The 16,495-nt window shown below is 38.7% G+C and overlaps 1 protein-coding gene across 1 annotated transcript in view; it reads left to right on the top strand.

Annotated features, from left to right (window-relative positions):
• Nucleotides 1–753: 753 nt before the first annotated feature.
• Nucleotides 754–16,495, top strand: part of REC114 (REC114 meiotic recombination protein) — a 106,108-nt gene continuing 90,366 nt past the window's right edge. The window contains exon 1 of the mRNA XM_019441522.2: nt 754–912. Coding sequence (XP_019297067.1) covers nt 754–912 — 159 coding nt within the window. The remainder of the gene's footprint in view (nt 913–16,495) is intronic.

The raw sequence follows: 16,495 nt of genomic DNA, 5'->3' as shown, positions 1-16,495 counted from the left end.
CTATTCAATGGGGGGCAATAATCTCTTTTTTGCTTAATTCACAAGGTTGTTGGGAGGGCAAATGAAATAACAGATGTAGAAGTGCTTTGTCAACGACTCTAAATCACCCAGACCTGTCATTTAGTTGCACCTGCTGTTTGATTGAGGCACATCTTTTATTGCCTGCAGCATGCTACCTATTTGCTTCTCTCTTTTGGAGAGAACTTAAGGGTCTGGAGGGAGTATGTCCACAGAACGAGGAGAAAATAGCCTTACTTCCTGAACGGCGGGTGGAATTGATGCTGTGTTGTGATGGGTTTGGGGTGGGCAGGGACACTGTCATCTGAAAGGCTGCTGTGAGTAAGGGAAATATACTTGTCCACGCAGCCTCGGTCAGCGGGCCTAGTCTCAGCGCGTAGAAGTTACAGGGAGTCCACCAGCTTTCGGAAATGTCCCAGTCTGAGGGGCTGGACCGTGACACGGGCGGCCTGAGGGAAGGTGAGGGCCTCAAGGATGTAGAGGAGAGGCCAACTACTATCTCCTAGTGTCCCAGCCCCTCCTCAAGGTGGAAGTTACTATCTCCGCTTTGCCAAGGAAGAGGAGAAGGTCACAAAAGTTCGGGTGCCCACAGCCTCAGAAGCATGCAGGAGTCTTTGGGCCCGTCCATTGGCTTCCACCAGTGGGGGAGGTGGGCTTTGGGCCGTCTCGCTTCCTGATTGGTTGGCTGCGCAGATTGGCAGGTGCCTGCCTGCAGTGCACGTCGGGAAGCTGAACATGGCGGAGGCGGGAAAAGAGCCTGCAGGCCTCGCGTTCCCGGGAGGAGGTGCCACCCAATGGCCTCTGCAGCGGTATGGACGCTTCATGCCCTCAGGCACCGGAGAGCCTCCTGGTCCTGGTCAGGGCGCGGGGACAGCCTCTTCCCTCACATGGAAGGTGAGGGCTGAGGGAGGGAAAAGCCGCGAGGCGCTCACTCCCGTGGGGTAGGTGGGGGAGGGAGGGTAGACCGGGGATGCCACGCAGGGTTCAGTCCTCGAATGCCATGCAGGCAGGAGGAGGGGACACCGCGGGACTGACAGGAATGGCTACAGCTAACAGAAAAAAAAATCTATGTAATATCTCATGTTTGGGCCCAATACATTCTCAAAATAATTATGCAAGGGAGTAGTCATATATTTAATATAGATTATTTACTGAGCGTCAATTATGTGTTAGATTTTATTCAGGGCGATGGGAATATATCATCAGCGAACAAGATCGAAATGGTCCCTACCCTCATTTATGTTTCCAGTCTAGCGGAGGACACAGTATTTATCCAAATAACTTTGTAATTATTAGACCGGTTCCATATCCCTTATGTGGAAGCAATGGTTGAATAGTCCATAACCAAGTTGTCACGCTACAGGCAGTCAAGCACTCCCACAGAAGAAGGACTAAATTTCAGTCCTTGCTTTGCCACTGAATTTCTGTGACCTTGGTTAAGTTATGGATCCCCTCTGTACCTTATTTAACTTACCTTAAAATAGAGATAGTAATAGTAACCACTTCATAAGGCTGTTGTGAGCAATGAATAAGTCAACATATATACATTACTTAAATCAGTGCCTTATACATTTATAGAAGGGTTTGCTATTATTATTTTCTGTTGTGGTGGTGGTATGTTTGGTATATTTTAACGCCAAGCGTTGTTAATCATTCAGTTCCTTTCGATCTGGTTTGACTTAGTTGTGGACCCTGAAGTTTTGGATTGTGCCTGTGCATGCGTATGGTAGTGTGATTTGGGTAGCAATGGGTAGGAAAAGAGTAAAAGAACAGATATTTCAGGTAGAGTTTGCAGCAAATGCAAAGGTCCTACACCTGGAAAACCTCAGCATGTATAATGTATGGAGAAAAGAAGAAGGCTGTTATTTAGAGGACAAAGGGAATGATAGCATGAGGTGAGATTGTCTGGAGAGGTATACAGGTGCCTTGTGAACATTATCCTAAAACAAGCTGGAAGCCACTGAAGGGTTTTAAGTAGGAGAATCTTCATATTTGAAAGATCATTGGCTGAAGTCTGAAGACAGAATTGAAGGGGAATATGAGTAGATTCAGGAAGATCACTTAGAATGCCATTGCAGCAGGCAGGTGATGATGACTAGAGTGGGAGGGGGTGTTGGAGAGGATGACAGTGAGGTTGGGGAAATGGCATATTGAAACTATATTTTGGAGGCCAAAATGATAGGATTTGGAGCTTGATTGGGTAGGAGTGGTGAGAGTAAAGGACTTCTGGGCTTCTAGCAGGAGCAACTGGGTAAATGGTAAAGGAATCGAGAACATTGGAGGAGGAACAGTGAGAGAAAGATCCAAGGCTTCAGTTTTGGATGTATTGAGTTTAAATGTGTTTATGAAACACTCATGTGGAGATGTTGAGTAGGTAGTTGGGTATACTGGTGTAGAAGAAAGATCTGGGTTGGAGATGTAAATATGTTATCAGGCTGAAGGTGGGTCAACAGCATGAAGATGGTATTTATAGTTATGAGATTACATGAAATTCCAGGACCAAGTCCCAAGATAGTCCAACATTTGTAGGTCAGGTAGACAGAGTCCCTAAAGAAGACTGACAAGGGACAGGGAGTTGGGAGGCACCCAGGAGAAAGCAGGTCTATCAAAGCTACAGAAAGTTGTTTTAAGAGGGAGAGAACAGTGAACTTTGTTGAATGATGCTGCAAAGTAGAGAAAAATGATAACAAAGGGATGTCTGTTGGATTTAGCAACATGAAGGTCCTTATGGTCTTTACTAAGAGAAGTTTCAGTGGAGTGAAGTGGTGCAAACCAGATGCAGTGGGTTGAAGAGTGACAGGTAGGTGAGGGAGTGGAGCTAACATTCCTAGATCATTCTTCTGAGAGACTTGGCTGTGGATGAGAGTAGAGATGGGGCATAATGAATTGTTCGCCAAATTTTTGAATATTATAGCTATAGGGACACTACTTAAAGCTTGAAATCAATATATCTAGGGCCATAAAAAGGGAGTTCAATACTTAGTTGTACTCTTGTAGAATGCTGTCTATATTCTGGAAAATTATATAGGCTGCAAATGCAAAAAGGCATGAGTAAAGTTAAATAGAAGGATGACTGATCTATAATTGTGTCTTATAAAAAACCTGGGCATGTTTGAGGACATATTTAATTTCTGAAATTGCCCATAACATTCCTTCACACCTTCTCTTAACACCCCTTCAAACTCTTTCTCCCAAGGCATCCGTGTTGGGTGCGTTGGCTCAGATGTACATGGGTAACTCTTGGATTCTTATTCTGCAGCCCAGAGGCCATGGACATTTGGCTATTGTAAGGAGTTCATTGTTATTGCAGTTATTTTTCCCTTCTTTTTGCAAAGCTCTTCATAATTGCTTATGAGGAATGGCACTTTTCAACAGTTCTCAAATGTTTGGCATAAAGCCACAGCTCCAGTGACAAGAGATGAAGTTGGCTTTTGCAGTGCTTTTGAAAACTGAACATTTGTACCTTCCTTTGAATCTGTGCTGAAGCATCCTACCTGCTGTGATCAGTTTCAGCCTAGGTCTGTCATTTTTCTTTTTGGAAAAGCGAAAGAGAAAACAAGATTTGTTCTATTTTATGTGCACTGTGACTATTGTGTAATAGTAATAATAAAAGATGAGCCATCTAAAGAACTGTACTAAGTCCCATGTGAATTTCTTATTTTAAAACTATGTGGTACCTGCAGAAAAAATTTGTGTTAGGTAAAGCATAAAAATATATTATTGTGGAGGATAGAATCATTCTGGTCGTCTTTTCCCTAGGGAGCTTTCTTTTTTTTTTTTTCCCTCCCCCTAGGGAACCTAGGAAACAAGTTCAACCTTGTTTGAAATTATTTTGAATTTTTCATTTTTTTCTGAAATTATGGGGGGAACTGATCTGGTATTGTTCTATATAGTTGTTTAATTACAGAGAAGATTTTGTCACAGTGGCCACATGCTAATGCTCACAAAAATGTTGACTCGAGAAAATATGGATAGTACAGCAAGTCTTCTAAGACTTGAAATCATGGTTGAGAGGGGAGGTCAAGTCTGAGACATAAATACTATATAGAGAACATCTAATATATGTATATCAATTGGATTTGTCTGAATTAAATACTCTTTAAAAAAAAATTTTTTTTTTTAATTTTGAGGGTGGGCAGGGGCAGAGAAGGGGGAGAGAGAAAATCCCAAGCGGGCTCTGCACTGTCAGCACAGAGCCCCATGCAGCTCGAACTCACAAACCAGACCGTGAGATCATGACCTGAGCTGAAACCAAGAGTCAGTCGCTCAACCGACTGAGCCACCCAGGCGCCCCTGAATTGAATTATTCTTGATGAAGAGTTACTATCTGGAGATAAGTCAATCAGTGTTTGGAAGCAAATAAACTTTTGTAATACTGTTAAAAAAAAAAAAAAGTATGGAAAAAGATCAAGAATTTAAAACTTTGCCATTCAGGTTTCATTGCGCATAAAATCACTTGGGGAGGGGGTGCCTAGGTGGCTCAGTCGGTTAAGCATCCAACTTCAGGTCACTCAGGGTTCATGGATTCCAGCCCCATATCGGACTCTGTGCTGACAGCTAAGAGCCTGGAGCCTGGTTCGGATTCTGTATCTCCTTCTGTCTCTGCTCCTTCCCCACTCGTGCTCTCTCTCTGTCTCTCAAAAATAAATAAACGTTAAAAAAAAAAAAAAAAAGAACTCACTTGGGGATTCTTTTTTAATGCACATTTGACTCAGTAGGTCTGGTATGCAGAATAAAATTCTGTAGTTCTAACAAGTTTCCAGGTGATGCTGATGCTCTGGTTATAGAACCACACTTGGAGAGGCAAGGGTTTAGAAGACCTTGAATGAAATGGGCAACCATACAGTAAAATTAATAAAATGAATTTATGGAGTTATGAAGTAAGGCAAGTAGATTCATAATGGAAGTGCAGATGTTTTGTTAATAGGGTTAATATTTAAGCCATCTGTCATTTAAGTGGAATGAGCAAATGAAATACAAACTTGAACTTTATTTTATTTTTTTATTTTTTATTTTTAACGTTTATTTATTTTTGAGACAGAGAGACAGAGCATGAACAGGGGAGGGGCAGAAAGAGAGGGAGACACAGAATCTGAAACAGGCTCCAGGCTCTGAGCTGTCAGTACAGAGCCCGACGCGGGGCTCGAACTCACAGACTGTGAGATCATGACCTGAGCCGAAGTCAGATACTCAACCGACCAAGCCACCCAGGTGCCCCATTGAACTTGATTTTAAATCCTTACGTCTGTTAGCCCAAGCCTTTCTGAAAAGATTATCACAATAACAGATTGGTCCATTTTGTGTATTTTACGTCTGAATATAATTTGTTCTACTAATTTCAGAATAATTTTGAAAGGTGGTGTTAATTGTAGGTTCCTTTTAAATTAAAGTTTTACCACGTTTTTCAGATTTCAGGATTTCTTAGACATGCCCTAATTGGTTGAACCTGACAATTTCTTATTTTTTCCCTTTCAAAGGGAAAAAAAATCAACCTTTAATTTTTATAGGAGGAACTTAAAATAATTGCCCTACTTAGAAATTAAGAAACAGAATATGAAGTTTGTACTTGAGATGAACTACGAAATGCGGATTCAACATAAAATATACTTCGGGTCCTCTCTATAGTGGCCTTTTTTTTTTCCCCATTGTATTCCTAGTGCCTAGATACTAACTAGCATATGATAGTTCCTCAGTAAATGTTTGAGTGTATGCTAATTTTTCTAAACTTTCCTTATGATGATGTGATAATTATGACATGATAGCTACTGTTTATTAAGTGTTTACTTTGGTATATTTATTATAGAAGCCCTATGAAGCAAATATTATCATACCATTTTATAGATAAGTAAGCCAAAATTCAGAGAGGTTCAGTGGCTTGCCCAGGAACAGAGATAAGAGTTTATTCAGAGTCTGGTTTTTCTGCCTCCAAAGCTTGTGCTTTTAACCACTATGCTGTTTATCTTTGAAGAGTTAATATTTCATATGGGGAATAACAGTTCAATTATGTAGATGAGGGATTTTTGAGATTAACACACAGGGTGAAAATGATAAAAATGACAGTTTTTTTTTTTAAGGAAAATTTAAGATTCAGTAAAACCCCAAGAAAACTATTTTTAAAATAGCAAAGTAGTAGTTCTTTACATGTCTGGTAATTTTTGATTGGATGCTTGATGTTGTGAATTTTACCCTGTTGGATGCAGGATATTTTTGTATTCCTATAAATATTCTTGACTTTTCTGGGATAAGTTATCTGGAAACAGTTTGATCCTTTCAGGTCTTGCTTTAAAGCTTTGTCAGGTGGGACCAGAGCAGCATTTGATCTAGGACTAATTTTTTCCTCACACCTGAGGCAAAACTCTTCGGACTGTCCTACCCAATGAGAAATTATGAGGGTTTTCACCTGAGCTGATGAGAACAGGCACTATCCCCTGCCCTATGTGAGGTCTCTGGATTGTTCTCTTAAATCCTTTCAGGTGTTTTTTTGCCCAGCCTCACACACACACATACATGCTGAAGAGTTGAGTCTCTGCAGGCATTGGGAGTTCTTTCTCTGGTAATTCTGTCCTGTGAACTGTAGCCACACTGTCCTTCCTGCACTCACAGCTCTATTCCCTCAACTCAGGAACACCTCACCTGGTTCTGCCTGGGCTCCTCATCTTTCTACTTTGGCCTGGAAACTCTCTCCAGGCAGTTGTAAGGCTCCCCTTTGTTTCCTGTTATTTCTCAGGAATCATGTTTTTTATTACCTAATATCCAGTGTCTTGAAAACTGTTGTGTCCTCTAATTTGCCCTGTTTTTTTTAGTTGTTTCAGGCAGGAAGGTAAATTCGGTCCCTGTTATTTTGTTGGCCAGAAATGGTGGGTCATTTGATTTGGTTCTACCTTGTCATTTTCCACTACAGTTCTTCAATTCAACAAAATATTATTAAATTATCTACTGGGTACTTAGCATTTAGTGAGGCACTGGAGAGGCTATGGAGCTGTCCTTATGTTTCATCATGATCTTTTTTTTTTTTTTTTAGCATTTATTTATTTTTGAGAGAGAGAGTACATGCCAGTGGGGGAGGGACAGAGAGAGAGGGTGACGGAAGATCTAAAGCAGGCCCCAACACGGACAGCAGAGAGCCCGAGTGGGGCCCGAACCCATGAGCTGTGAGATATGACCTGATCCGAAGTCGAAGTCAGATGCTTAACAGACTAAGCCACCTAGGCGCCCCTCTTCACGCTCTTAAAATAACAGAGCATCAAGCACAGGATAACAAGGATGGGTAGCGCCTGATCATAGAGCAGTGTTTCTCAAGGTGTAACGGGCACATTGCTTTCAACAGTGTCTTGGGGTACGTGCTGAAAATGCAGTTTTGTGGTTCCTGTGCTAGACCTAATGAACCAGTCTCTGGGGGTGATGCTCCAGGTTATGTTTATGTACTGCAGTCCATTCTCATGCTCCAATTCTGAAGGAAGGGTGGGGAAGAAGGAATAACTGACAAAGTAATTGATACTATATAGCTGTTTACAATTTGTAGAGTATTTTCGTAAACCTCTTCCAATTCTCACAACTTTTTAGATCTGTCTTACTACCATTTTATAGAAGAAGTTGAGGCCTGCCCAGGTTAAATGGCTTGCCAGAGGTTTTACGTAGGAAGTAGAAGAATTCGTTCTAAAACTCAAGTCTTAATACAAGCCAGTCCTCATTCTGTTGTACACTGCTGCTTCCTACATTGGTATTTTCTCTTAATGTAGATGTAGGAATATCATTGAGAGTTATTATTCTTTCATGCAGCTTGCTTCTTTTAAAGAGTTAACAGTTATGTTTTGTATTAATTAGAATTGATATTGACTCTGAGTAACAAAATATAAAATAACAGTGGATTAAATGAGATGAAAGTTTATTATTCTCCACATAAAAGTTCAGGGCTGGTATGACACTCCACAGTGTTAGGAACTGAGGAGCCTGTTTTGTTCCTCTGCCCCGTGTGGCCATGGTCAAATAGTCCAAGATAGAATTGATACTCCAGACAGCTTGGTGGAGAAAGGGATCAAGAAGTTAAAGGATATACACATGCTGTCTCTTAAGGAAGATTTCCCATAAGCTGCCGCATGATACTACCTCCTACGGCACAGTGGCCAGGACTTGGACCTGAGGCCATCGTAACTGCATGGGCAGCTGGCATATGTAGTCTGTATTCCACAAGATCATGTGTCCAGCTAAAACCCAGCAGTTCTATTACCATGTAGAAAGGAAAATGGATATTAGAAAATAGCTAGAAGTCTGCCACACACTCTTCTCTTCTGAATCTGGAGACTGCTAAAAAATGAAGGCTTTATTCCTAGGTTCCCTGGTTGGAACTCAAAGGCATTTTCTAATAACAATAGCAATAACCAAAAAAAAAACCAACCACCCTGTTATTTAGTGCATAATTGCTGTGTGGCAATAGGTATGTATCATTACTTTGTTTGTTTGTTTGTTTTTGCTCTGGGTGTTATGCTGTTGTAATTGTTTTTATTGTTACTATTAACACTTAGCATTTCTATGAAACAGCAAAAACACTGAATTTTATAGTTTGGTAATGGGTATGTAGCAGGATCACTTTCATTAGCATATATACTCTACTAGTTTGTTGAAATAATTTATGAGGCACTTTAGCTACCAAGAGGGAAGCAGCTGATAGCCTACTTAGCAGTTTTGCATGTTTTTCATATTTTGTAATGCATAAATTCCTTAGGGCCAATATATACAACTGTGACACTTTCTGAGGGGCCTCAAAAGCAGGAAAAAAAAAACAAACCCTTAATCAAGTACATAATTTGTCACATCTGAAGAGTAATGCTGTTTTAACCTTTCATCTAAGTATATTTGAAATATTTTTCTATATTTTCATATATTTCTTTTAACTGTTTTCTTTTTAACTTTAGTGTTATAGTGCAGTCTTGCACAAATACATGCATATAAAGTATTAGAATATAAAAATATGCATGTATCTGATTTAACCAATGTATAAACTGTGCCTGAAAAACCAGCTTGTAATAGATAGGCTCTATATCTTAGTGCATCCTATTGTATTGATGTCAAAACACCACAATAGACAGAGGCCAGGTTGATGTAAACCTCCTCCCCCCCCCCCCAGTTTTATTGAGATATAATTGACATATAACGTTAAGTTTTTGATACACAACATAATGATTTGAAATATGTAAATATTGTGAAATGATTACCACAGTAAGTTTAGTTAACATCTGTAACCTTACATAGTTATACATTTTTTTCCTTGTGATGAGAAGTTTTAAGATTCTACCCCCAGCAGTTTTCAAATATATAATCCAGTATTGTTAGCTGTAGTCATCATGTTGTATATTGTATCCCCAGAACTTATAAGTGGAAGCCTGTACCTTTTGACCACTTTCACCTATTTTGCCTGCCTCTATTCTCCACCAATCTGTTTTCTGTTTCTATGAGTTTGGCTTTTTTTTTTTTTTTTTTAGATTTCACATGTAGGTAAGGTCATGCAGTATTTATCCTTCTGTGTCTGGCTTATTTTACTTAGCATAATGCCCTCAAGTTTCATCCATATTGTTTCAAATGGCAGGATTTCCTTCTTTTTCATGGCTGAATAATACTTCATTGTGTATGTATAAGTCTCAAATTATCTTTATCCTTTCATCTGTCTCTTGACCCTTAGATTGTTTTCATGTCTTGGCTATTGTAAATAATGGTGCAGTAAACATGGAGGTGCAGATATCTCCTTAAGGTAGTGATTTCATTTTCTTCAGATATATACCCAGAAGTGGATTTGCTAGATGATGTGGTAGTTCTTTTAATGTTTTGGTTTTTTTTTTGAGGAACATCTCTACTGTTCTCCTTCATAGTTATACGAATTTACATTCCCACCAACAGTGTACAAGGGTTTCCTTTTTTCCATATCCTTGCCAGCACTTGTTATTTCATGTCTTTTTTATAATAGCCATTCTAACACATCTGAGGTGATAACATACTGTGGTTTTGATTTATATTTCCCTGATGGTTAGTGATATTGAGCCCTATATCATGTACCTTTTGAACATCTTTGGGAAAATGTCTTTTCAGGTCCTTTGCACATTTAAAAATTGGATTATGTGCTTTTTTGCTATTGAGTTATATGAGCTGCTTGTATATTTTGGATGTTAACCCTTTGTTAGATATGTGGTTTGCAAATATTTTGCCTTATCCATTGGTTGTCTTTTCATTTTGTTAATCATTTCTTTTTTTATGCAGAAACTTGTTAGTTTGATGTAGTCTACTTGTTTATTTTTGCTTTTGTTTCTTGTGCTTTAGTTGTCATATCCAAAAAAATCATTACCTAGACCAGTGTCAAAGGGCTGTTTCCCTGTGTTTTCTTCTAGAAGTTTTATGGTTTCAGGTCCTACAGTTAAGTTTTCAATCCCTTTTGAGTTAATTTTTGTGAGTGATGCAAGATGGGATACTAGTTTCATTTTTTTGCATGTGAATATCCAGTTTTCCCAGCACCGTTTATTGAAGAAACTGTCTTTTCTCCCTTGAGTATTCTTGGATCCCTTGTCAAATATTACTTGACTGTATATGCATGGGTTTATTTCTAGGTTCTCCATTCTGTTCCATTGGTCTATGTGTCTGTTTTTGTGCCAATACCGTGCATACTTTTTTTGATGACCTAAATCTTAAGCCACATTTAGGTTAGAAACTAAAAAGAAGAGAAGATGTGAACATGATAAATGTTCTCTCTGACAAATTAAAATTAATGTCTTTTTCTCTGATGACTTGGTCATTAGAGATAACATTTTTCTTTGAGCTTTCCGTATTGTGCTAATGTGAACATTTCAGTAAAATGCTAAATCATCACTCATTAAAAATATTTCCCAAGAACCAGAAATAAGTAATTTCTTTTCTCAGATGCCTGGATTATACTAGGCATTATGATATTTGGAATTTGTAGAGTTAGGACACTGCATGTAGTGTTCCTGTGCTTTGTAGTAAGCTAAATGCTTTCCTTAACCATAATTCTACCTATTCAACAAAGAAAATGAAAGGCTCTTATAAAACTTTTTGTTATAAAGAAATTCAAACATAATCAAAGGGATAAAAGAGTATAGTAAACTCACATGTATGTATCACCAGCTTCAGTGGTTATCAACTCATGACCAATCTGGTTTCATCTATATCCTGTGTTCATTGTGTTATTTTGAAGGAAATCTCAGACAGCATACCATTTCATTGATTATTTCAATTACCTCTAAAAGATAAGGGACCAGGGGTGCCTGGGTGGCTTGGTCGGTTAAGCATTCGATTTCGGCTCAGGTCATGATCTCACGGTCCGTGAGTTCGAGCCCCGTGTTGGGCTCTGTGCTGACAGCTCAGAGCCTGAAGCCTGTTTCAGATTCTGTGTCTCCCTCTCTGTCTGCCCCTCCTCTGTTCATTCTCTGTCCTTCTCTGTCTCAAAAATAAATAAACGTTAAAAAAAATTTTTTTTTTTAAATAAAAGATAAGGGACCAGTTTTTGTTTTATTTTTGTTTAGAGAGAGAGAGAGAAAGTGTGCGCACATGTGCACATGCAAATGAGCAGGGGAGGGGCAGAGAGAAGGAGAAGGAGAGAGCATCTCAAGCAGGCTCTGTGCTATTGGTGCAGAGCCAGACACAGGCTGGATCTCACAAATCATGAGATTGTGACCTGAGCTGAAATCAAGAGCCCCGACAGTCCGACACTTAATTGACTGAGCCACCCAGGTGCCCCTGGATGCTGACTTTTCTTTCTTTTTCTTTCTTCCTTCCTTTCTTCCTTACTTTCTTTCTTTAAAAATGTTTTACTTATTTTGAGAGAGACAGAGAGTGTATGCACACACATGTGAGTGGGGGAGGGGCAGAGAGGGGAGAGAGAATATCCTAAGCAGGTTCTGTACTGTCAGCATGGAGCCTGATGTGGAGTTCAGACTCACGAACAATGAGATCATGACCCTAGCCAAAACCAAGAAGAGTTAGATGCTTAACCAACTGAGCCACCCAGGCACCCCTGGATGCTGATTTTTAATAACTGCTCAAGGTGGGGTGCCTGGGTGGCTCAGTTAAGTGATTTTGGCTGAGGTCATGATCCCGTGGTTTGTGGGTTTGAGCCCTGTGCCGGGCAGAGCCTGGAGCCTGCTTTGGATTCTGTTGCTCCTCCTCTCTCTGCCCCTCCCCTGCTCATGCTTTGTCTTTCTCTCTCTGTTTCTCAATAATAAATAAATGTTAAAAAAATTAATAACTGCTCAAGGAAAGGTAATTGGTATTTGGTTTGGATTTGGGAAGGAAAGACTGTAAGGATGCAAACTACCGTTTTTCCTGACTCCTTAGAAACTTCTAATTAGACAATTTCAGAATGTATGAGCATACTTTTAAGATCTTTTAGATGAAGGATTGCAACAAATATTTGAAAAATAGTATTATATACCCAGATATTTGTGTAACCCTCTCATGCCTTCAAGTCTTTGCTCAAGCCTCACCTTCTCATGATGCCTACTGTGACCACATATTTATATTGTAACTTTCATGCCCTGTCTTTACACTCCTATTCTCTTGACCCTGCTTTACTATTTCCCTACCTCCTAGCACTTTCTGATATACTAGATTATTTATTTATTATGTTAAGTGATGTGCCTAGAGCATTTGACACCCAGAGTGGATAATTTTTTTTTAACATTTTTTATTTATTTTTGAGAGAGAGAGAGAGAGAGACAGACAGACAGACAGACAGACACTGAGCACGAGCAGGGGAGGGGCAGATAGAGAGGGAGACACAGAATCTGAAGCAGACTCCAGGCTCTGAGCTGTCATCACAGAGCCTGAGGTGGGGCTTAAACTCATGAACCACGAGATCATGACCTGAGCTGAAGTTAGACGCTTAACTGACTGAACCACCCAGGCGCCCCTGGAGTGGATGACTTTTTTTTTTTAATGTTTATTTATTTTTGAGAGAGGACAGAGCACAAGTGGGGGAGGGGGTAGAGAGAGAAGAAGACACAGAATCTGAAGCAGGTTCCCGGCTCCGAGCTGTCAGCCCAGAGCCCGATGCGGGGCTCAAACCCATGAACCACGGGATCATGACCTGAGCTGAAGTCGGATGCTTAATAGACTGAGCCACCCAGGTGCCCCTGGAGTGGATAATTTTTTAACACGCCACTCCCCTAAATGATGACATTATTTTCATAAAATTTTCACAAATGAAATTGTTCATTTATTTTGTAGATAGTAAATTTTTCTATTGAGCTTCATTATTATCCTCATGGCAGTAAAATCAATGAGAAAAGGGAAATACACATTATAGTATAAGACAGGAAAAAAGCATAACTCCTTAGCCAATTGTTTTTACATCTTGTTAACTGAACTTTGATTCTTTGGTTAGAGGCCGATACTTTATGTAATTAATCACCCACAAACTAACGAATGATTAAAAAACCTGAATCTCCAATGGTACAGTCTAAGCAACTAATGATAAAATTGCTGTTTTGTTCTCCTTTTTGTTCTTTAGTTTGGAAACATTTAATAATTTAAAATGTTAAAGTTATTATTCAAGTTTAGTAAAATACTTTTAGTGTGAGCTAAAATTTGCACTTCAACAAAATGTTCCATCTTATTAGTTGCACTTATAGTTTTTTAAAACACACTTTTAAACACAAATCTAAATACCAAGAGGTCCCAGGTTTTGAGTAACTTAAATCCGTTTTTTTGTCTTTACAATCAGTATGCTATCATTGTTTATTTTGAATCTAGTGTAAATGCAGAAGGACATAGTACCACAGGTTTGAAGTAAACTGCATCCTAAGAAAGAGTTGGAGACAAGAACTTTGCATTAAACAAGCTTGAAGTATTTCAAATCTTTGTGAGCTATTCTTGAAACAAATGTATGTGGTTAAGTCTGCATTTATGTGGGCCAACATTATAACTGGGAGTTTTCCAAATGAATGCGTAAAAGACCAAGTTTATTAAAGAATAAGTAATAACAATATGATAATTTGAAGCTTACATATGTGTTATTTAAACTTAGCAGTAATTGTAGCAGTTGTTTGGAACTAGGACCAACAAAAGACTTTTTTCAGGGAGGAGTATTTTCTCAGTGACATTGATTAGAATTGTGGGCATGTGGTGGTAGTAAAAAGCAGAGTGCTTGTTAGTCAGTTTGACTATTGTTTATAAATTCTTGACAAAGCATTCCCTTATTGCCTGAACCAGGATTGACTGCTCTCAACATCCCACCCTTAGAGTGCCACTAATTATACTTGTTTATTGTAGTCTCTACCCTTGCCCAGCATCCCATCCCACATTAGCTCCATGAAGCCAACAAATATTTTGTTCAGTGATGTATCACATCTTTCAAAAAAAACGCTTGACATCTAGTAGGTGCTCAATAAATATTTGTTGAATAAACAAATGAATGAATGAAGCTCAAGGTCAGGGACATTCCTTGCCATGTTTTTTTTTTTTCTTTCCTAAATATTTATAAAAGAAATTGGTGTATAGTGGGTAGTACTTTGTTAATGTTAACCTAGTGAAATGCTTGATATATGGTGTTTTTAATCTCTACAGAAGAGTTTAGAATTTTTATTACTGCTGTAACAAATTGCCACAAACTTAGTGGCTTATGACAACTCAAACTTACTCTTTTATAGTTCTCGTGGTCAAAATAGGTCTTATGGGGCTAAAATCAAGGTGTCAGCAGGGCTGCATTCTTTCTGGAGGCTCTAGGGGAGAATCTTTTTCTTTCCTGTTCCAGCCTCTAGTGGCTACCTGAATTCCTTGCCTTGTACTACCTTCCATGTTCAAAAGCCATCAATCACATTTCCTTCTCTGACTCTTCTGCCTCCTCTTTCCTTTATAAGAACTCTTGTGATTATATTGGGGCCCCCTGGACAATCCAGGCTCTCTCTCATCTCAAGATCCTTAACTTGAATTGCCTCTGCAGAGTCTCCTTTGCCACATAAGAAAGCATAATCATAGGTTCTAGAGATTAAGACATGGAAATCTTTGAGGGGCCATTATTCTGCCTGCCTCAGCATTGTACCAATACTAGATGTTCCTATCCATGAACAAAATGTCTCACTCCATAGATTTACATGTTCTTAAATTTCTGTCAATTTTCAGTGTGCAGGTCTTTCACTTTTCCTCATATTTATCCCTAAGTATTTCATATTTTTGATGCTGTGATAAATGTTGATATTTTTAAAATTTCAAATTCTTTTTTATTAAAGTTTATTTATTTTGAGAGAGAGAGAGAGAGTGTGTGCATGTGCAGGAGGGGCAGAGAGAATATCCCAAGTAGGCTCCACGCTGTCAGCATGGAGTCTAGCATGGGGCTCAAATCCATGAACTGTGAGATCATGACCTGAAGCCAAAATCAAGAGCTGGGCACTTAACTGACTGAGCCACACAAGTGCCCCTAAAATTTCAAATTCTAATTGTTCTTTACTAGTTTGTATACATTTAGTTTTCCTTTATTGCTCTTGTATCCTGTAACCTTTCTAGAATTCATTTATTCTAGGAAAATCAATTGGACTTTCTACATAAGTGATCCTATTGTTTGTGAATTAAGACAGTTTTACGTCTTTCTTTACAATCTGGGTGTTTTATTTCTTTTTCTTGCCTGATTGCAATTGTTAGAACCTCCAGGACAGTGTTGAATAGGAGTAGTGAGAGCTAATGTTTGTCTTGTTCTTTATCTTAGAGAGAAAGCTTTTAGTCTTTCACTCTTAAGTATGATGTTAACTGTAGGTTTTTCATAGATGCCCTTTGTCAGCTCTAGGAAATTCCTTCTATGCCTGGTTTGCTGAGTTTTTAAATCAGGAATGGATGTTAGATTTTGTCAGATGCCTTTTCTGTATTCTGTCATTATTGAGGTGATCATACGGTTTTTCTTTTTGAGTTTGTTAACATGGTGAATTACATTCATTTCAAAATACTTCCTAATTTCCCTTTTAATTTTGTATTTGCTCATGGGTTATTTAGAAATATACTACGTAGTTTCAAAATATTTGGGGATTTTTTTCAGAGATTTTTCTGTTATTGATTTCTAGTTTAATTGTGCTCAGAGAACATACTTATAAATTCACCAAGACTTGTTTTATGGCCCAGAATTTTGTCTGTCTTGGTAAATGCTTTCTGTACACTTGAGAAGAATGTGTATTTTTGCTGGTATTGGGTGAAGTATTCTATAAATATCAATTGGGTTATGTTGGATGATAGTGTTGTTCAAGTCTACTATATACATTTGCTGATTTTCTATGTACTTGTTCTATCAATTTTTGAGAGAGGGGTATTGACATCTCTGAATGTAATTGTGGATTTGTCTGTATCCCCCTACAGTTCTATCAATTATTGCTTCATGTATTTTTAAGCTCTGTTATTGGAGACACAAATGTTTAGGATAATTATGTCTCTTAATTAACCTACTCCTTTATCAATAAAAATGAAATGACCTTCTCTATACTTTTTGATACTCTTG

Source organism: Panthera pardus, unplaced genomic scaffold (genome assembly GCF_024362965.1).
Source record: "Panthera pardus isolate Hobbes unplaced genomic scaffold, ASM2436296v1 HiC_scaffold_24, whole genome shotgun sequence".
Lineage (NCBI taxonomy): Eukaryota > Metazoa > Chordata > Mammalia > Carnivora > Felidae > Panthera > Panthera pardus.
Note: the sequence above shows the minus strand (reverse complement) of the source record. Positions and strands in the feature narration are given on the sequence as shown.